Source organism: Bubalus bubalis, chromosome 15 (assembly GCF_019923935.1).
Source record: "Bubalus bubalis isolate 160015118507 breed Murrah chromosome 15, NDDB_SH_1, whole genome shotgun sequence".
Classification (NCBI taxonomy): Eukaryota; Metazoa; Chordata; class Mammalia; order Artiodactyla; family Bovidae; genus Bubalus; species Bubalus bubalis.
The window spans coordinates 73,938,089-73,959,504 of NC_059171.1; the positions used below are offsets into that span (position 1 = coordinate 73,938,089).

General features: G+C 52.4%; 1 protein-coding gene across 2 annotated transcripts in view; it reads right to left on the reverse strand.

Moving 5' to 3' along the window:
- Positions 1 to 21,416, reverse strand: part of NDRG1 (N-myc downstream regulated 1) — a 56,550-nt gene that overhangs the window by 24,878 nt on the left and 10,256 nt on the right. For both annotated transcript variants that reach the window (XM_006079337.4, XM_025265563.3), the window contains 3 exons: positions 19,176 to 19,256; positions 15,242 to 15,277; positions 1,504 to 1,609 (listed from right to left, as the gene is read on the reverse strand). In XM_006079337.4, the coding sequence (XP_006079399.2) occupies positions 1,504 to 1,609; positions 15,242 to 15,277; positions 19,176 to 19,238 (205 nt within the window). In that variant the 5' untranslated portion in view covers positions 19,239 to 19,256. The remainder of the gene's footprint in view (positions 1 to 1,503; positions 1,610 to 15,241; positions 15,278 to 19,175; positions 19,257 to 21,416) is intronic.

The following is a 21,416-nucleotide window of genomic DNA, read 5'->3' on the forward strand; positions in this document are numbered from 1 at the left end:
ATGAAGACCCAGCGGAGCCAATAAATACAACTTTAAAAAAGGGACCTAGCATGGGATCTGGTACAGATGGTTATGGCTATGGGGAAGACATGTCGGAAAAGAAGAGATTGATAAAAGAGGAATGAGAATGAAGGAGAAAAACAGTTTTCGGTGACTGACATCATTCCTAGCCTCAGGGTCTTAAGAAGCTATGGCAAAAAAAATGTCAGTCAGGCAGTCTGCTGATCAAGAATTGAGTAAACACCCAGCTTGCAACACACACTAGACTAGGAAGGCCTATAAGTTCCTTCCTAATCATCACAGTACCATTTCTGCTTTCTGAAACTGTAATATTAAGTTGATCTTATTTCGGGCCCCCTCCATCAGTAAAAAGCCCACCTTTGGTAACACTTCCTGGTAATCATAAGAATCCACAGTCTAAACATTCACAGCAGCAGCATATGCACAATAGTCCAAACGTGGGAGCAGGGCAAATGCCCAACAGGTGGGAACAGATAAGTAATCTGTGCTGGGTCCACACCTCGGGGTCTCATTCAGAGACCAGAGTACTAATGCATGGTACAATGTGGACAAATCACAGAAAAAGCCAGACAGGAAGCCCACATTTTGTGTGATTCCACTGATAAAAAAATGTCCAAAGTAGGCAGATCTTAGGGACAGAAGGCAGACTAGTGGAGGCCAGGGGCTGGAGGGCATGGGAGATTGGGTGACCGGTAAAGGACAGGCTTCCCTGGGGGCTCAGACGGTAAGAACTGCTTGCAATGCAGGAGTCCCCAGTTCAATCCCTGAGTCAGGAAGATCCCCTGGAGAAGAGAATGGCTACCACTCCAGGATCCTCGCTTGAAGAATTCCATGGACAGAGGGGATAGACCAGGAGGTCGCAAAGAGTCAGACATGACTGAGAAACTACCACTTTCACTTCACTTTTCAAAACTGCTCTAAAACGGACTGTGTTGGTGGTTACACAATCCTGTGAACATACGAAAATCTACAGCATGCTTTCACTAAAAGCAGTCCCTGTCACACATGCTGACGGCAGAGGGCTCCTGAGCTCCCAGCCTCTCCAGGCCCCAGGGCAGTGCACTCCAGGCTTGTCCAGTCTGTAGCAAGAATTCTTCCCAGAACAGCTCCAGGAAGTCCCCTGCATGCTAAGTCGCTTCAGTCGTGTCCAACTCTTTGCGACCCCGTGGACTATAGTCCGTCAGGCTCCTCTGTCCATGAGATTCTCCAGGCAAGAATACTGGAGAGGGTTGCTATTTCCTGCCCCAAGGAATCTTCCCAACCCATGGATGGAACCTGTATCTCTTTGGTCTCCTGCGTTGGCAGGTGGGTTCTTTGTCACTAGCACCACCCATAGTGAGAGTTCTTCCCAGAACAGCTCCAGGAGGTCCCAGCAAAAGAGAAAGATCTGGACCCCCCCCCCCCCCGCAGCTGCCCTTCCTAGCTGACCGTGTCCCCCAGCCCTGGGGGGAACTGGTTCACCCAGAACTCCTCGGAACTTACGGTTCATCCCAATGTCGTGGTAGGTCAGGATGACGGGCCGGTTCCCCTTGGGGGTCCCACACAGCGTGACGTGAATGGAGCCATGCAAAGTCTCGATGTCCTGCTCCTGGGGAGAGAATAGACAGACAAGCCTGTCACGTGGGACCCAAAGCCACGGTGTGGCTGTAATTACTGTCTGTAGACACCCAGCGCATGCCACTGCGGTTTGCAGAAGCTTCTCATTCAGTCCTGGGCTTTGAGTGGCAGGTCTCTCTGGTCTCAGATATCACTCGCAGAAGCATAGATAGATGGGGGGTGACCACGGAAACCCACCCATCCCATCCCTTGCGGTCAGTGGTTGCCAATCTGAAGACTTTGACTCAAAAATAAAGAAATACACCCCAATTCTCAGGTTCACCTTGAGAGCGGAAAAGCTCATTATCTGTGCTTTTAACAAAAACTCTCTCCCTTCTCCATCCATCCCTGGCTGAGTGATGCAAGGTCTCACAAGGCTTCCTCTTTGAAGACACCTGAAGCATCTCCCGGGCTGTACCCTGCTTCTATGAAATGGGAAGTATAATAGAGCCTCCTGGCGAGGGTGAGTGCTTTACAGGGGATGGTACTGGGTGTACCAGGTTCCCTCCTAGTGCCCAGGCCTGCCCTCAACACAGGGGTCCCAGCCTTATGCCCCCCAAAATATGAGTCCCTCATTTCCCCAGCCCTCTCTTCCTCTAAGTGCCTGCATTACAAGTGCTGGAAAAATCCACAGAGGATGCAGTATGGTCCGGCCCCCAGTGGGGGCCACAGGTCATCTGCCGGGCCCAGCCCTGGCTCTAAAGCCACCGTGGGAACAATGGTTCATTGTGGGGGCTGCATTCTCCATTGTCTCTTCAGCTGACCCACATGGCGCCCTCTAAAAATAGGCCAGGCTGGGCAGTGTCCCCACTGGCTTGGGGCATCAGGGTTCAAACCCAAGCTGGGCCTTTTCCCAAGCCCTCTGAGACCCTGGAGGTCCATCTGTAAGACAGGAGGCAGCTGCCCACCCTGGGTTCCTCAGCAGAGGAGATAACCTTGGACAGGGAAACAGCACCAGGTGAGAGGGGGCTGTCCCGGACAGGACTCAGGGCAGAGAAGTTAATGTCCTCTTCCTTGTCACATCTTCTCCAGTGGCACGTATCTGCTTCTTAGCCACCTCCCCAAACGGCCTGCGGATTTCCAGGGAGAAAGGGTGACTCTGCCCTCCACAGGGTCTGGCCTGGAGAAGGTGCTTAGAGATTTATGCAAAGGAGGTCAACCCAGTCAATTCTAAAGGAAATCAACCCTGAGTATTCATTGGAAGGACTGATGCTGAATCTGAAGTTCCAATACTTTGACCACCTGACGCGAACAGTTGACTCACTGGAAAAGACCCTGATGCTGGGAAAGACTGATGCTTGGAAAGGGCGGGAGGAGAAGAGGGAGACAGAGGATGAGATGGTTAGATGGAATCACTGACTCAATGGACATGGGTTTGAGCAAACTCCAGGAGATAGTGAAGGACAGGGAAGCCTGACATGCTGCAGTCCATGGGGTCCCAAAGAGTTGGGCATGACTGAGCGACTAAACTGGACTGAACTGTAGCCAAGGGTGGTCAGAAGATTCAGTTCTGGCTGAAATGTCAGCAGAAGTTTCTGGAGCTTTCAGGAGAAATTTTTTTTAAAGAGTCAGACTTGGCCTTTTGAGTTTTTCCTTTCACCCATCTACCTGCCTACTACTTGGAACACGGATGTGATGCTTGGGGATTCAGCAGTGATCTTATGTGCATAAGGACAAAAGCTCCATGCTCAGGATGACAGAGCAGGAAGCTGGAAGAAGTCTGAGACGGGTGACATTTATAGTCTGCTGTCCTAGTCCTTCTGGGTCAGCACAAATGTTAAACTTTACCCTCTTTAGGGCACTGTGTGTTGGATGATACTAATTCCACTGCCACACTCACCCCGTGACCCTGGCCAAGTTACCAGACTTCTCTGAGAATTCCTTCCCTCAGCCATAAACTGAAGTCAAGAACAAACCCATCTGCTTATGGAGATGCTCCTAATACTAAAACCGTGGTAGGGACTGGACATTGCAATGTCTCTCTACAGGCTAGCTGTTCCAGTTGCCTCTCCAGAGACAATTACTGTCAAGCTACAAAGACCAGCTCCCAGGGTTTAAGTCAACTGGCTGGATGATCTAGGAGAGCTCTGAGTTCTGCTGCCGCCACCTCCCTCCATAATCCGCCTGCTCAGCAGGCACTGGGGAGACGCTGAGCACGCTGGACTCTAAGAGGATGACACGCTTACCCAGGCTCCAAGTCAGCTGGCGCGCTGGGCTGCCCCTCCCCTCAATCTAGCAAGCCTTGGTCAAGGCACGGCCTGTGGATGGAGGGTACCCTTGGGAACAACAGGCAAAGAAAGCTGGTTTGGGGCTCATATGATGCAGCATTAAGTCAAGGCTTGTTGAGGCAAGAAAGCCAGATCATGAGAACAGAGGCTCAGGAGAAAATGCCAAGGGCTGGCCCCACCACCATCTTTTTGTGAAATAAGGTACCCTCCCCCCATCTTCCCAGTCCCCTGCCTGGGTGCACAGTGGGGAAGGGTGGGCCTGGCTGAGCCACTGATCTCGCCCTGCCCATTGGGTAAGGAGCACGTGAGTTATGAAGACTGACAGGAGGGGTGCGTTGTGGAAGGAACGCAATCGTATTTGCACAGAAGGACACCACCTGCTTCTGGAAAAGCTCTAAAAAGCCAGGTCTGGACCCTGTGCTCCTAGGACAGCCGTTTCACAGAGGACAAATGCCAGTCCCGGGGGCTGAAGCCTAGCACCCAAAGGTACACAGCTGCAGGTCACTGAGTGAAGATTCTGGACAGACCCTGGGCCTCTAAGTCTTGATCTCTGGCCCACTGGGGCATCTAGAAGAGAAGGAGATCTCACAGAGGTCGTGCTCCCTCCATTACTCAGCTGTCTTCAATGATGTCATCACATCGAGAAACAGTCAAGAACTTACAGTCGGGAAATGATCTGCAGTGGGTGAAAGGGCGACGGCCCGGGAATTCAGTCCGAGTCTCCAAGGAGAACAGCCTCTCTTGGATTACAGAAAGAGGAAGAGGGGAATGAGGGCCATCCATGGAGCACAGGGAGGCCCGAGGGACTTCCCTGATGGTCCAGTGGATAAGAATCTGCCTGCCAAAGCAAGGGACGAGTGTTTGACCCCTAGTCCCAGAGGATCCCACATGCCAGGGGGCAGAGAAGCCCGGGTGCCAAAACTACAGAAGCCTACAGGGAAGAGCAGCCCCTGCCTGCCTCAACTGGAGAAAGCCTGCGTGCAGCCACGAAGACCTAGCGCAACCAAAAACATAGGATCAGTTCAATTCAGCCACTCAGTCGTGTCCGAATCTTTGCGACTCCATGGACTGCAGCACGCCAGGCTTCCCTGTCCATCACCAACTCCTGGAATGTGCTCAAACTCATGTCCATCGAGTTGGTGATGCCATCCAGCCAATGATACATAAAACAAAAAAGATTCTAATACATCTCTTTTCAAAAACGTTTATAGTCAAACAGAATCCTTGGAGTTGGTTCTTGGACATGAGTGTGCCTTCTCTCCAGATTGCTGGACTCCTGAATAAAGCAACCTTTCCTTCTCAACCAACCCTTGTCTCTCAAGGATTGGCTTCTGAATGGCAAGCAGCCAAACACAGGGTGCCAAACCTGTGTTCCGTTAACAGCATCACAGCAGATTTTTTAAAATTGATTTATTGCTCTGTTGCTCTCCTACTCTCCCCAGTATGCAGAAGTTAGAAACAAATTAATAAAAAAAATATAGCTTATGTAGTCACTAAAAAAAAAAAGATCCTAATACATCTTTAAAAAAAAAAAGTAGGAGGCATGCATGCTGGGTCTGAAGCAGTGACCGAGCGCGACAGTCATGACACCTCGGGGGCAGAGCTTCTGCCCCCATTGTTACCGATTAGAAGACTGAGCCCCTAGGAGGTCAGCGATGGGCTGAAGACACAGGGCTAGCAGAGGCAGAGCTGACCCGCACCCGCTCTGTCCAGGACACCTATTTATTCCTCAGGACCAGGAGATGGGCGTGTACACGAGGTCAGTCTGATGGCCTGGGCTGGACAGACCTGGCGAGCCGATCGGAGCCCCACCACGAGGCTGCTGCAGGCGAGGCGTTCCCGACCCCTCCACCAGGACAGCGTTCCCAGGAAACCCAGGAGGAGGGCAGAGGGGTTAAGCCTCATTTGGCGCTGACCCAGATGCGTGCCACCGCCATCTGTCACGCTCTGTCTCAGCGGCTTCCTCGGAAGTGAGGCTGGGGGCAGGCAGGGACGGGAAACGGTGGGTTGAGGATTTCGAAGCCTCTGAGTTCTGCCCACCTTCAGTCAGGGGGCAGGAAAACAAGAAGCAATTGTGTGCAAAGAAAGACATTCGTAAAAGGTCACCGTTTCCATTTTCCCTGTGAGTTGATCTGCTTCCAACAGATGGGGGGGGCAGAAATCAACTCCTCTACAGGCGGGAATCAGACCCCCTCCCCACCCCGGCAGGCCCAGCTCCACCAGACCGGTAGCTCCAGAGCAGGAGAGGGACCCCAGGAGACCCTCCAGCCCCCACCCCTCCTGCCCAGCCTCCTCCATCCCCTCCATCCCCAAGCCCTGCGGGTAACATCAGCTCATGGCCCGGAGATCCCTGGTGAGCACACAAACACAGATTCCCATGGAAACCACATCAAATCAAACCATCCAAATAACTAAAGATCCAGGTGGAAGGAATTAGAAAGAGCAAATCTACCAAGAGGGGCCAAAGGAAGTGACCCAGCCCCTGGGCGGGGGGAGCTACGAGCAGTGAGCTGAGATCTGCCGCCCCCACCAGCTCGAGGGACTGAGTCAGGCTTTGCCGTCTAGCTTATCATTGTGTGACCCTAGGCAAATCCCTTACACCCTCTCTGACCTTGTCCCTTCAACAAGGATGCCAACAATACCTCTTGTAAAGGATTGTTTTGAGGGTTAAGTGAGATGATGCAGGAAAAGAGGTCAGCACAGTGCGTGACATACAGCTAGTGCTCGAGACATCAGCTCTTACAGCCCCCAAATAGAGGGACCACCTTTAAGACTATCGCAGTAGTACCCTCTGACCAGTTTCTTAACATCTCCACTCTGGTCTCTTACCTGCAAAGCAAAGGTCACTTCCCACCTTAGCAAGAAAGCCCTGAGACAATGGGCAGACACACCAATACCCCGCCTCAGGGGCTTTCCACAAAGCCTCCCCACCTGCAGCAGAAGGGGCAGGGCTGGATCAGTAAGCATCTGCCAGCTCTGATAGTCCCGGATTCTAGATTTCTAGCCAAAGAAAATAAACCAGAACTCAAAATACTTCCACTTTCCCCACTCATCAAATTTGCAAACACTACTGCTTAGGCTGATGCCAGACCCTTCTCTGCAGAGCCAGATCAAACCACTTCCTTCCTGCAGCCCCAGCACCCCAGGCCAGCAGCCTACCCAGCTCCACGCTCTGAGGGCATCAAAGCCCCTCCAAGTGAAGGACAGAGCAGGATCTCAAGAACTGCTGGCAGAATATCACATGCTGGGCCGGGCACTCATCGACCTACCCTAAAACAGCACCTGGGCCAGAACAAACTGCCCATTTAAGGTGACATCAGCCAGGATGAGATAAGGCCCAGATGCCATCAGCTCTGAAGGCTAAGCCGTCTTCTGAGACAGCAGTCATGAGGCTATTTCTCACTGAGGACCTTTGGGCTAACTGTATGTATTTTGATTCGTGCACACACACACACACAAAGTTCTTGACCACTTTGGGAAAGGAAACGAGTCGGCCCCCATTTAGATAAAATGCTGAAGCACCAAATATTCCTCAAAAAATAACACTGGCTGCTTTGGGACACTCACAGTGAAGAAGAGCAGCCTCCTTCAACTCAACCCCCAAGAACTGCCCAGAAGGGACTCTATTCCATGAGCCTTAAGGACCAACTAAATGAACATGTAAAAGTGGACTGCCGTTGAGGCACATCGATGCTCCAGCCCTTACATCAGGTCCCTGTCCAGGGTTTAAACATAAACCCACGGGAGCACTGTTTGGATTAGCTACCTGGCCAGATCTTTTCTGATAAAAAATTGCAAAGGTAAACTGGAACCTAGTCCATAAAACGTAGATTGGCCATTCTGGGGGTTAGTCCTGCAGTATATGTCCTGGTTGACAGAGTCGATCTGGGGCAGAGCTGGGTTCAATGGGGCCCCTTCACAGCTCTTGGCCATGGGAAAGCCTCGGTTTCCTCATCTGTCAGGCAGGCATGAGGGTGCAAGTCTCAAAAGATCCCAATAAAAGAACCTGGGAAGGCCTGGGCCTGGCCTGGCTCATCAGAGAAGCTGAAGCCCACTGCAGGCAGGAGCGCCCATGTGAATCTGAGGTCAGGGTGTGCAGGCGAGTCCCCGAGCTGGGACGCCCGCCCATCAGCTACCCTTGAGCAAGATGCTGTCAGTCTCTGCTCCTGGCGCTGTGAGCCGTAACGCGTCAGGACCCAGAGAACATCAGCCTTTACAGTATGATGCATCTTCTAAAGGATGCCCTTCAGAAGTGACTCACACCCACGGTTTTAGAGACTGCTGGAAATCTGTGGGAAACCTTCATAAACATTGTGAGTCAACCGGATCCAGGAGCCAAATCCAAATGAATATAGTTTTATCCAAAGATCTTTTCGGAAGCAACCTTGACAAAGCGTCACTTGGTACTCAGATTTAGCTCAAATATTGTGGTTCATTGGTAAGGTGGGCTTCCCTGGTGGCCCAGTGGTAAAGAATCTGCCTGCCAATGCAGGAGACACAGGTTCAATCCCTGGGTCGGGAAGATCCCTTGGAGAAGGAAATGGCAACTCACTCCAGCATTCTTGCCTGGAGAATCCCATGGACGGAGGGACTTGGTGGGCTTCAGTCCATGGAGTCGCAGAGTCGGACACGACTCAGCGACTAAACAACAAATCGGTAAGGTGGAGTCTATCAGCAGCTTACAGCAAGAAGACTCAGAATCCGAGCCAGGGGGCCCTCTGCATGTGCTGTCGCCTCTGAACGGGTGATCCGTCCCTACTCTTCTGTCACGGGAGTCCACGTTTCCCTCAGGTCTCAGTCCAGGGTCACCTGCTCCAAAAGCCTTTCCCGACCCCTCAGCCGAAGTCCTCACCCCATCACGGCAGCCTGCGCCATCGTCCTCCAAGCCCCGACGGTAGCCCAATTTGTCATCTTGCTCAATGGATCACAGGTGCCCCCCTCCACCCCACCTCGGCTTCTAAGGACTCAGGAGGAGTGGCTGCAATCCCAGCTTTATCCCCAAGCCCCCTACACCGTGACCTCAGGCAAATGACTGAATCTCTGTGCACTCAGGCTGTCCATCTGTCAGAGGCAGACAGGGTTCGTGGCAAGCAGCAGGAACGCCAACGGGCAGCTCACTCAGAATGGTGCTGAGCAATATACTCCTTTAGAACTGACTTCCCTGGAAATGGGGTCACTGCCTGTCACACTCGCCCCTGTATCCCCAGTGCCGAAGACGATGCCAGGCACAAAGCAGGCGTTTGTGAAAGGGACAAAGGCAAGCACAGTCAGAAAAATGCTTCCAGCTCCCAGGAGAGCTCTGGGATCCAGTGGGAGGGCTCGGCCCAGGCTGATGACCCTCATCCTGCCTCCCCGGCCCCTTGCCCAGGCTTTCGTCCTCTGCAGTATTCAGGTCCTCACTCTGCTGATGTCCAGAGGATCATCCCCAACACCCTGCCCTAGCCACCCTCAGGTCCACCGGTGCAGACGAGTGGGCCCCACCCTTGTTCTCCACTGTGCCTCCCTCCTGTGCCAGGGACAGAAGCAAGTGGCAGAGCTCTGCAAACGGTCACGAGTGACACAAAAGCGACGAATTATCTTCATGGGGAACAGACAAACTACGTCTTCGAGGTTCCTCCCATGACCAAAATTTTAGAAATCTATGGCCCGCAAAGAGATCAAACCAGTCCCTCCTAAAGGAAATCAACCCTAAATATTCATTGAAAAGACTGATGCTGAAACTGAAGCTCCAATATTTTGACCATCTGATGCAAAGAGCCGACTCACTGGAAAAGACCCCGATGCTGGGAAAAGACTGAGGGCAGGAGGGGAAGGTGTCGACAGAGGATGAGATGGTTGGATGACATCATTGACTCAATGGACCTGAGTTTGAGCAAACTCCAGGAGATAGTGAAGGACAGGGAAGCCTGGCGTGCTGCACTCCATGGGGTCGCAATGAGTCAGACACCACTTAGCGACTGAACAACAAACACAATGACCAGAGGACCCAATCATTTCACTTTTGGGTACATATGCAAAAGGACTGAAAGCAGAGTCATGAACAGATGCTGGACACCCGTGTTCCCAGCAGCACTAATCACGACACCCGAAGGATGGAAGCAGCCCAAATGTCCACTGGTGGATAAGAGGATAAGCAAGATGCAGCCTGGACATAAAACAGAGCAGTAGACTCAGGCTTAAAAAGGGATGGTGTGCTGACACTGGCTACAGCGTGGATGAAACGTGAGGACGTTACGTTAAGGGAAACAAGCTAATCCTGCATGATGCCCCTTATGTGAGGTACTGAGAGCAGTTAAACTCCTAGAAACAGGAAGCAGAATGCCGGCTGTCAGAGGATGCAGGGAGGGGAATGGGGAATTAGTACTTCATGGGGACAGAGTTACAGTTTTGCAAGATGGAAAGAGTTCTGGGGACTTCCCTGGTGGTTCAGGGGCTAAGACTCCACACTCCACGCTCCCAATACAGGGGGCCTGGGCTTGATACCTGATCGGGGAACTAGACCCTGTGTCACAACTAGGAGTTTGCATGCTGCAACTAAGACCCAGCATAGCCAAAGTCCATGGGATTTTCCAGGCAAGAATACTGGATGGGTTGCCATTTCCTCGTCCAGGGGATCTTCCAGACCCAGGGATCAAACCAACATCTGCTGCATCTTAAACAAATAAATATTTAAGAAAAAAAAGATGGAAAGAGTTCTGGGGATTGCCAAGGGGTAGGAGGTGGGGAGAGGGATGGATTGGGAGTTTAGGGTGAGTAGATGTATACGATTGTGTGTATAATGGATAAACAGCAAGGTCCTACCGTATACCGTATAGGCAACTATATTCAGTATCTTGAGCTAAAGCATAATGGAGAGGGAAAGAAAGTGAAAGTCACTAAGTCGTGTCTGACTCTTTGTGACCCCAAGGACGATACAGTTCATGGAATCCTCCAGGCCAGAATACTGGAGTGGGTAGCCTTTCCCTTCTCCAGGGGATCTTCCCGATCCAGGGATCAAACCCATGTCTGCTGCATTGCAGGCAGATTCTTTACCAGCTAAGTCACCAGGGAAGCCCAAGAATACTGGAGTGGGTTGCCATTTCCTCCTCCAGGGGATCGTCCCAACTGTGCATCTCCTGAATCTCCTGTATTATAGGAGGAGTCTTTGCAGCTAAGCCATGGGAGAACCCCTATGTTACATATGTATTTCAACACAAAAAATCAGTTGGAAAAACTGGGTGTGTTATTGGGCCAACACTGACTGGGAAACATCACACCAGGTTCCTCTACACAAGTTGGAGTTTTGGTCCCCATGTGGCAGATGGGGAAACTGAGGCCTGAGGGAGGTGAAGCATCTTGCTCTGGGCCAGGCAGCCAGGAATGGGCAAACCTGGCTCTTGAATACGCCGAGTCTGGGTGACTCTGTGGCCTTGACCCTGGGGGAGATGGACATCACAAGGCTGCTGCAGGAAGACAAAACCACAGACCTGATGGCTGCTTCCTGCGGAAGATGGGGACAGGGACAAGGGCTGACATTTCAGTGGCAGAGAAAGTAGATTCGTCTCCCTGCCCAGGGCCCCGCCCAGCCCAGCCCAGCCCAGCCCGGAATGATCAGCCAGATCCTGGGACTGCTGCTCCAGCCCCACGGCCCTTGGAGCCCACCAGATAACCCGGGCTACGGCTGCCATAGCTGTTGCGTCTTTCCAGTCCTTCCGCCCTGGGACCCTATTTTCACAATGGTGGGAAATGGCCAGACGAGGATCCGATGTCATCCCTGTTAGCTCCCCCATGGCACAGCACTGCACAAGTGATTCCCCTCTCTCTGTCCTTCAGTTTCTCCCGCTGTAGGAGGGTCTGGATGAGCTAAACCTGGGACGCCTGGAGGCAGTCTATCTACCTCCCACTGTCCCCGGTGCCCCCACGTGCCCAGTGTCCTGAGACAGAGACCAGCAGACGGAGCTCTGGCCTGGGGATGGGACAGACAGAGACCTTGGCCTGTGGACCACACAGTAAGAGCACAAGCTCCCTCTCTGCTTAGACAGATTTGGGAGTGATGCCCAGTCCCACCCTCTAGCCTCAGTTTCCCCATCTGAGTGATGGGGGTAATGGCACTTCTGCTTATGCTACTGTGGAGATGTTAAGTGAGATACTGGCTGGGGAGCCCTTAGCAGAGGGCCCGGCTCACAGGAAGCATCGCTAAGCCAGCAGCATCAGGTGACGTGGAACAGGAGGCTCTCAAAGCTGGGAGAGAGAAGGCCCAGGGTCTGGTGCCACCTCCCTCTCACTGCAGGGGGACCTCTGCCAAGTGACTTCCCAGCCCCGATTCTCTTCTTAAACCAGCCCAATAAAAAGCATGACCGGAGGCCATGTCCTTCTGCTCCTTGAGGACCAAGGTCTGTGTACTGGGTGCTGAAGCAGCCAGTGAAGTGAGGGGTTCAGGTCCCCCCACGCTCTGATGGCCTAGAAGGGCAGGGAGCTGATAGTCTGAGTCACAGTGGGAAGAGGAACCAGACACAGCGGGTGATGGTGGGGGTGGGGGTGGGTGACTAGCCTTTGTCCCAGGGCCTGAGTTACTCACAGCCTCCACTCCTGGCTCAAGTCTCAGACCCTAGGGAGCAGCCCCACCCATCCCAGGGCCCACTCTCTGTTCCTCTGCACAAAAAGTGGGCTGAGTCCACCAGGTGGCCTGGCTTCCAGCTCTAGAGGGGCTGCAGATTCAGCCAAGACCACCCCGCTGACGTTCCCACCTGCAGTGACCCCAGAGGAGAAAGTGTGCCTGGAGGTCTGATCACGTTTCCTCCTGTTCCCCAGGGACCTGTGCTGGAAGGAGCTGGTGGCTCAGGAGGTCCCCAGACCTCAGAGTCTAATGATCACCTCTACACATCCATCCATGCCGGTAACCTGCGTTCTTGCAGAGAGCATGGCCTCTGCTTCCTGAGCAGTAAACACAGCCCTGAACAGCACTGGAGTCTGAGTTACATCCAGGAGAGAGGGGAACATGAAATCCGGGGGGCCTCCTTGGCTGTGTGACTTGGAGGCACTGCTCATCTGTAATAAGACGATAGCAGAACCCCCCTTCCCCCACCAGGGCTCTTAAGAAGAGTAAGTGGACATATTTGATTAAATAAAGGCAGGGTGCTTAGAACAGTGCCTGGCACACTGCTGCTGCTGCTGCTAAGTCGCTTCAGTCGTGTCCGACTCTGTGCGACCCCATAGACAGCAGCCCACCAGGCTCCCCCGTCCCTGGGATTCTCTAGGCAAGAACACTGGAGTGGGTTGCCATTTCCTTCTCCAATGCATGAAAGTGACAAGTGAAAGTGAAGTTGCTCAGTCGCGTCCGACTCTTAGCGACCCCATGGACTGCAGCCTACCAAGCTCCTCCGTCCATGGGATTTTCCAGGCAAGAGTACTGGAGTGGGGTGCCATTGCCTGGCACACAGTTAGGACTCAAAAGCGTCCATTCTTACAGTTGTGTTACAGATGCCGGGTAACAGGCTCAGAAGTTCTGAGTAACTTGCTCAAAGGCACATACCTTGAAAAGGTCAGCTAGAATTAAATCCGGTTGACCTGACTCAAAAAGGGTAGGGGGAAAGATGCTTTTGTTCAGGATGCCACGATGTCTCAGCTGCAGCCTGACCATGGCAAGTCTCACTGTCTGGGTGGCTCAGTTTCTTCATTCATAAAATGGGGAGATGCCAGCCCTGGTCTGGGCGCATCCACTGCAGAGGTACCGAGAGGCTGGGACAGCAGCGATGCTGTAAACCCAGGCTGATGAGTCAGGGAGGCGCTCCTGAAGGATGCGAGGGTGTCTCTAGACTCAGCTGCTTTTAACCACAAACTCCTAGGGTGGAAACGACCTGTCCCGGCCCAAGCTGTCCCTGTGGCCTGCCCCAGACACCCGTTGACAGCGAGAGAGGCTCGAGGGCCCCAGGCTGGAAGGACCTCCCTCAGGCAGGGAGCTTCCCTGCCAGCTCACGAAGCCCCCTTCAAGCCAAGCCGGTGCCCCTCTGAAGTAAATGGATATGGTGGCTGCTAACCGCTGCTCAGGCCTCCGGCTCACGGCCCTGACACAGACGCTACCAGGAGGCTGAGAAAGCAGGTTTCACGGTCAAACTGCAAAGAGCACAGCGCTAGCTGTGCCACTACGGACCGGCACCTAACCCTGAGCCTCAGCTCCCTAAACTTAAAGAGTGAAGACAGCGGCCCGGGCTGTCTAATGCTACTGGGGTTCAGTGGGCTGTGCCTGCGGAGATCAGGGGCCACGTCTGCCTGGGTGTCCAGGGCCTGGTGCACAACGATAGTGCAATCGGTGTGTTCTGAACAGGGCAATATAACACAGTGGGATGTGTTGGCCTCAGAGGACAAATGGCTGAACAGAAACCAACACCTCGGGTACCCCAGGGTTTCCCAGGGCCCGGGGTCAGGGTGGGCTGCAGGAACAGCCAGGATGACCTGTAAACACACTAAAGCCCACGCACCTCACCTGTGCTCTTTGCATTCGCCTCCCTGACTTCACATCAGCCAGTGTTTCCAACCCCACTCCCTCTTTCCCCTTCCTTCCAAACACAATGCCAAGATACACAGCCTCTGATGGATGGCAGGCCAATCACTGAAATACAAGATTCAGGAGGACCAGTAGCTCTTTATGGGGGAGGAAGGAGGTGAACAGTATGATGGAGTCGCAGGACTCAGGATGGGGCGGAAGCCGGGGTACCCATGTGATGGGCAAGCAGAGGGCCAGGTGAGCATGCCAGCCTATGCCCGGCCTGTATGAGGCCTGGTCTTCTCTGGGAAGCCCACGTGACCTGAATGTGCTCAGGCTTCCAGCCCCACCCCCAGGGCCCCGCACATTGTGGGGGCCTACACAGCTTTGGAATAAGGAGTCCAAGACTCACATTCCCTGAGATTCTGACCCACCCCTCAGCCAAGAGAGGTCAATGCCCTATCTTGAAAGCTTGTTACTGGACAAACCTCCAGAGGCACCCCCCCAATCTTGCTCCCATGCCAAACCGGAGCAAAGAGGAAGCCGGAAGACCACAGAGAAGCTGGTTTCACTTTCCTATGTGGAACCAAGAACATCAAACCTTTGCTTCCCCCATCCCCTCACATCACAGGGTCCCAAGCCCACCCAACGTCTCGCCATTTCCTGTGCACATGCCTCCCAGCTCTGCCCAGTTCTGCAGGGTCAAAGGGGCTGCTGGATCTCTGTCCGGCTTTCACAGAGGCTAACTGGCTCCTGCTTCCTTGGTCAGAACTCAAACCCACTTCTCTCTGGGGAGAAGGAGCTGAGTGCAGGGAATCGGCTTCCATCTCTCCCCTTAGCCCTAATGTCTGAACACGGATCTAACCCATGGAAGAAAGGGGAAAGGAGAAGACAGAAAAGGCGAGGGGGAAGCGAAGCCACATCTTCTACTTGCCTGAACATCAAACTCCTGCAGGAGGCCGGTGATGGTCTGTGGAGAGACAAGAGAGATGGTCAGTTTCATCACTTTCCCAGGGCAGAGAAGTAATGTCCGAACACACAGACCTCCCCATGCCCTGAAGTCTATCATATCAACCCCAGGTCCTTTGTGGAGCCTATTTCTTTCCAGAGAGACTGTTTATCTCAAAGAATAGCAGTCCAACTAAAAAGCAGACACAGTAGATGGATTCCTCTTTGACTAGCGCCTTGGTAAAAAAGATCTGAAGGTCTAAGCTAACCACAACTGCCTATAAACTGGTCTCTGTCTCCACTCATGTGCTACACTTTTAAAGCTCGAACTTGATCGTGTCACTGTCCTGACATTTCTTCCATGGCAGCCCACCATCTGGATTAAAATCTATCTCTCATGGGAGGAGAACAGAGCATTCCCCGCCATCCAACAATCCTGACTGTCCAGCTCAAATTCCACCTTTCACCAGAGTTAGTGGCAGGCCTGGCCCAGGAAGATGGGAAAAGGGCTCTCATCCCCCGGGTAGCAGTGAAAGTACAGGTCAAAGTTGGGGCTGGAATTGCCCTCGGCCAACACTGGCACCCTCTCCTCCCAGCTCAGGATGGAGTTCAAACACCTCCTGAAAGCTGAGCCCAGCTGGATCCACTACCACCCACCATGAAAGAAGACGGCTCAGCAGAGCAAAAGGAAAAAGAGGTGCTGGAAAGGGGAAGGGGACCCCTTTGAACAGCCAGGGGCTGGGAGTTAAAATTGTAACACCCAACTGCTGAAGGAGATTAAAGTAAGGGGCAGGATGGCGGGTGGGCATGAGACTCAAGAAGGAGATGATATATGTATGATTATGACTGATTTACATTATTGTATGGCAGAAACCAACACAACATTGTAAAGCAATTTTCTTCCAATTAAAAAAAAAAAAATATATATATATATATATATATATATATATATATCAATAGCTTCAAATCTCCTGGGGCTGGGGTTAAGAACAGAGGGAGTGTGATAAATTCAAGTGGAAGCAAATGGCGGCCAACATAGTTTGTGTATGTGTGTGTATGTGTGCGTATGTATTGACAGGAGAGAGTAGAAAAGTTGCTTAGTACAACCCTAACCTTCACAATTTTAACAAGAGTGCAGCAGTCATTCAGATTGAGGATGGACATCAGCAAACCTAATTAAAAACACTTTGCTCAGTCAGTCTAAGGAAATGAAGGGCTTACTTCCATTTAAACCTGGAAAGAAAAGGCCAGTATCTACTTAGAGACAGACTGACATGTAACTTGGAGTTAATAACCTCCTAGATGTTTATTTCAGAAATAAAATTTTCCAAGGGTAGCACTAAGCCGCCTAAAAACGTATGAACGCGGTGTGTAAACATGCATGTACCCTTGGACTCAGCGATGCCACTTGGGGAATTTATCTAAGACCTGCACGTGTATGAAATGACGAACATGCAGGATCCAAAGAGTCTATGAATACCTGCAGCTCTGCTGGGAACAGTAACGTGGCCCCAGGGGTCCACATACAGGGCTCTGGTCAAACAAACGTGGTGGAGGACTGTGATGCTGGAAAGACAGAAGCAAGTGCTCTATGGACTGGTGTTGGAAAGGTCTCCAACATAGGTGATTAAATAAACAACGCAAACGTGGTATACTATTGCACGTGGTTTTTCAAAGCGGGAGGGATAAGAATATGTTATTATGGGGCTTCCCTGATGGCTCAGTGGTAAAGAATCCACCTGCCTGTGCAGGTGATACAGGTTAGATCCCTGGTCCTGGAGGGCCCCACATGCCTTAGAGCTGCTAAGCCCATCACCCCAACTACTGAGCCCGTGCTCTAGCCCAGGAGCCACAGCTACTGAAACCATGTGCCCGAGAGCCCCTGCTCTGCAACGAGAAGCCACTGCAGTGAGAAGCCCGCACTGCAACTAGAGAAAAGCCCAGGCAGCAGCAATGAACTAGCACAGCCAAAAATAAATCAGATAAATAAACAAAATTATTTTTAAAAGATGCTAATATGTATTTGCATCACCTGGGAGTTTTTCTGTTTCTTTTTTTCCAAGACTGTGTCAAAGATGCAGACAGAAGAGGAAATGGATTTGAAGCATACATAGTGAACAGTATCAGAGTTGGCCAACTATGGGCCTCTACCTTCCTCCACCTTCTTTTTGTAAATAAAGTTTTATTAGAACAAAGTAAGCCCACTGGCTTCCATACTGCCTAGGGCAGCTTCCAGGCTGTAACTGTAAAACTGAGTAGTTACAACAGAGACCATGGGTCTTCAAAGCCTAAGACACCCTCCAATTCATCCTTTACAGAAGACGTCTGCAGACCCCTCCCGTGGGAATGATATCGAGGATTCTGCAGCTTCCCTTGGTCTGGCTTCTAAATCCTATACAATCGACCTTGGGAAATTCTCTTCCCATCAAAATGAGTTTCCATTATCTATATAATTGAAAATAGAAAGATGAGTCTCACCTTCATTAAGAAAAGTCCATGACATACACACACTACTATATTTAAAATGGATAACCAACAAAGCCTGTATAATACATGGAACTCTGCTCAATGTTACGTAGCCGCCTGGATTGGAGGGGAGTTTGGGGGAGAATGGATACATGGAAATGTGTGACTGAGTTTCTTCGCTGTTGGCCTGAAACTATCACAACATTGTTAATCAGCTATACCCTAATACAAAATAAAAAGCTAAAAAGAGAAAAGTCCATGAAATAATGGACCTAAGACAGAGCAGCCACGTGCAGAGTCATAAAGGAATTAAATGAATAAGTCCATTTACCAGTGGTAGCTGGCCTGAGTTTGGCTCCACGCCCCACACTTTGTAACCATGTGACCGACAGAGGACAAATTAACCTCCAGGAAACTCAGCTTCCTCTTCTGTAAAATGGGAACAATCACAGAACCTAGTGTCTAATCAGCCACAGCCTTATCCTTTAATTTAGCAGGAAATAACCTATGAAGTATGATTAGTCCAGAAACCCACATGCAGGGCGGGGCTGGTGTATGTTAATTATTACTTTGGAAAGCATTTAGTTGACCTCAAAGTAACCCCACTTTTGAACCCAAGCTTTACATTTTACAAAAGGTGTCTCAGCACAGGCAGTCACAAACCTCAATGAGAACTGGGATGTGAACGTGGTTTAAAAATACAGTGTCAACCATGAAAACAAAAAGGTTTCTCACACCCATCCACAGCCAGTCCAGGACGGATCATGCCAGGCTAGGCTATACGGCAGGGGAGTCTGCTTCCAACAAGGAGGTCTTGTTGACTTGAAAGGTTTGGCCAAAAAAAGAGGGTGGTAATCGCAGCAACACGAGAACACAAGCATAGCTGGCCCCCTTCAAACTGCGCCATGTGAGTTAGCCCCCTCCATCCTCACCCTGGCCCCATGACACTAGTCCTAGGGTCACTGGTGTTTAAAGTTGGGGACCTGGAGCATGAAGAGGTTGAAGGATTTGCCAGTGGTCACGGAGAAGCAGAGTGTCGCAGGCAGGACCTGAACCCAGGCAGTCTGGTCCCTTAGCCACTAAGCTGGGGCAGAGCCGCTGGACAACGGGCTTCAGGGGCAGGTTTAGAACCACAGGATGTTAAAGGTGGAGGTGCTTGGAGGAACTCTGGTCCAGTGCCCTCTCATTACAAATGAGATTGGTGAGGACAGAAAGGCCAGAGGTGGGTGAGGCAACTTAGCCCTTGCCAGCCAAGCTGGGGCCTGAACTAGAACCTCCTGGCCTTTTGCAACTGGACAAGGTGACCTGTGGAAACCAAGAAGCAGTGGACATGTGCATATGTGTGCATGTGTATGCACACATGTGTGCATGGATGCGTGTTCCTACTGTGCACACACATATGTCCATATACGAGTGGGGATGGGAGGGGGTGTGTCCAGGTCTTCTCCACTCACCTCCCCTTTCTCCACCAAAGGCTTCACCTCGGCGAGGTCCACGTCCTGCAGCTCCCGAGACATGTCCTTGATGTCACGCACCTGCACAGAGACAGAGGCCATGGGGTCAGCAATTCCGGGTGCTAGGTGTTTCCAGACAGAAGCAAAACTGAGGCCAGGGAGGAAGCCTTCACTCCCCAGACCAGCAGTTTCTACCTCCCGCCCACCACCCCGACCCAGTCTTGCCCCTGGGGATGGAGGGAAGTCTGTTTCCTGGGACAGGAAACTGAGGCTTTTGGACAGCTCAGTCAGTAAAGACTCTGCCTGCAATGTGGAAGACTCAAGTTCAATCCCTGGGTCAGGAAGATCCCCTGGAGGAGGAAATGGCAACCCACTCCAATATTCTTGCCTGAGAATCCCACGGATAGAGGAGTCTGACAAGACTACAGTCCATGGGGTCGCGAGAGGTAGACACAACTTAGCCACTAAACCACCATGGCACTCAAAACCAGGCCCTGACACCCAGGCCAGGCCCACCCACCACACCAAGGACAGATGTTTCTCTCTGCACTTTAGAAGGAGACCCACGTCGCTGCCACATCCTGAAGTCAGACAGCCCCAGCTTGACAAGCAAAAGGGGACAGAAGGTCCCGGAGACCGGCCACGGCGAGGCATGGCACTGGCTCCCTCCTCCTTCATCCCCACACCAGTGGGATATCCCCAACAGAGGGACAGCCACAGAGACAGCCCCATGTTCATCTCTGGACAGGGTACTCTGCTCCCTGCTAGGGTGGGGTGGGGGGAGCGGGTCATCTCAAGCCAAGATGAGAGGACCGAGCATTTGAGAAGACTTTGAAAGAAAAAAGATCTTTAAGGCACAAAGCACTTGATGAGCCAGAGCGGGGGCAGGAAAGCAGGGGTGGGGGGCCGGGGTGGGGGCAGAGATCGGGGTGGGCCAGAAGAGGCCCCCCGGGATCTGATGCCGGGCCAGCTGCAGGAGAACCACAAGGGCAAGACGGAGTGGAGTTCCAGCTGGAAATGCCACCGCAACTGACCTCCCTGGGGACTGAGGCTTGGGGGGTGACAGGTCCTGAGCACACTCCCTCCTGGGGCGCTCAATCAGGGACCTGGAGGCATCAGTATTTCTTCTTAGGGGTGAAGAGTCAAGCTGAGAGTCTGAAGCTCCCCCCGCCCAGGACTGGGATGAGGTGCAATGAACTCAGAAGGAGGGGTAGGTGCTGCGGGCAGAGCTGAAGAGATGGGAGTGAAGGAGTAAGTGACGGGAGACCAGGGACCCCCACCAGGTCACAGACCCAGACATTCTGAATCAGGAATTGGGTGAAAACATGCTAGTTTCCGGAGTGGGGACCTCGCCCCAAACTCTTCATGGCTCCACAGATGTAACAGCCAGACAGAGAGCACAGGTCTCTGAACTTCTCAATTTCAGCTCCTCTGAGGACCCAGCTCCCTGAACCCAGAGGAACCCTCCTTGTAAAACACCTCTCAGGGGTCAGCGGGCGACAGAGCGGGGCCGCCCCACACGCTCCCCCCACGCCAGCACGTGGTGCTCTGTGGGCAGATCCCCTGGGACGCTCTGGTCTGGGGCCCCCGTAGATAACCAGCCCCACAAGAATGTCTTTATGCAGCTTCTGGAGTCTAGGCTCCAGAACATTCTGAAAACAAAGTCGGTTTTATATTTGCGAGGATTCCTGGGCGGCTGCCAGCTCGGAGGCAGGAGGCATGAAAAGCCAAGGTCTGCCGGCCTTGCTAACTCAGCGTGTTCACGGTCCCGAGACCCTGGCTGTGGGACACCTCGCCTACACAGGCCGGGGAGCATTCCAGAAGCTCACGGCTCTGGCAATGCTAAGAGCTTGTCACAGGGGCTCCTTCAGAACCCAGGGGTGAAGTCAGGGTCTCTGGCTATCCCTGGGCCTCCGTCCCCACCTGCCAGCTCCCCAGGACAGGTAGGTAGCCTACCTGGCTCATTCCCTTCCCTCCGTGTAGCCCCTAGCATCACAACAGACAGAATGAACAGACAGATGCACAGCTTTTATGCAGCTTCACAGCAACTGATCACTCAGTCGTGTCCGACTCCTGCAATCCCATGGACTGTCACCTGCCAGGTTCCCCTGTCCCTGGAATTCTCCAGGCAAGAATACAGGAGCGGGTTGCCCCTTCCTCCTCCAGGGGGATCTTCCCAACCCAGAGATTGAACCTACATCTCGTGCATCTCCTGCAGTGGCAGGCAGATTCTTTTCCACT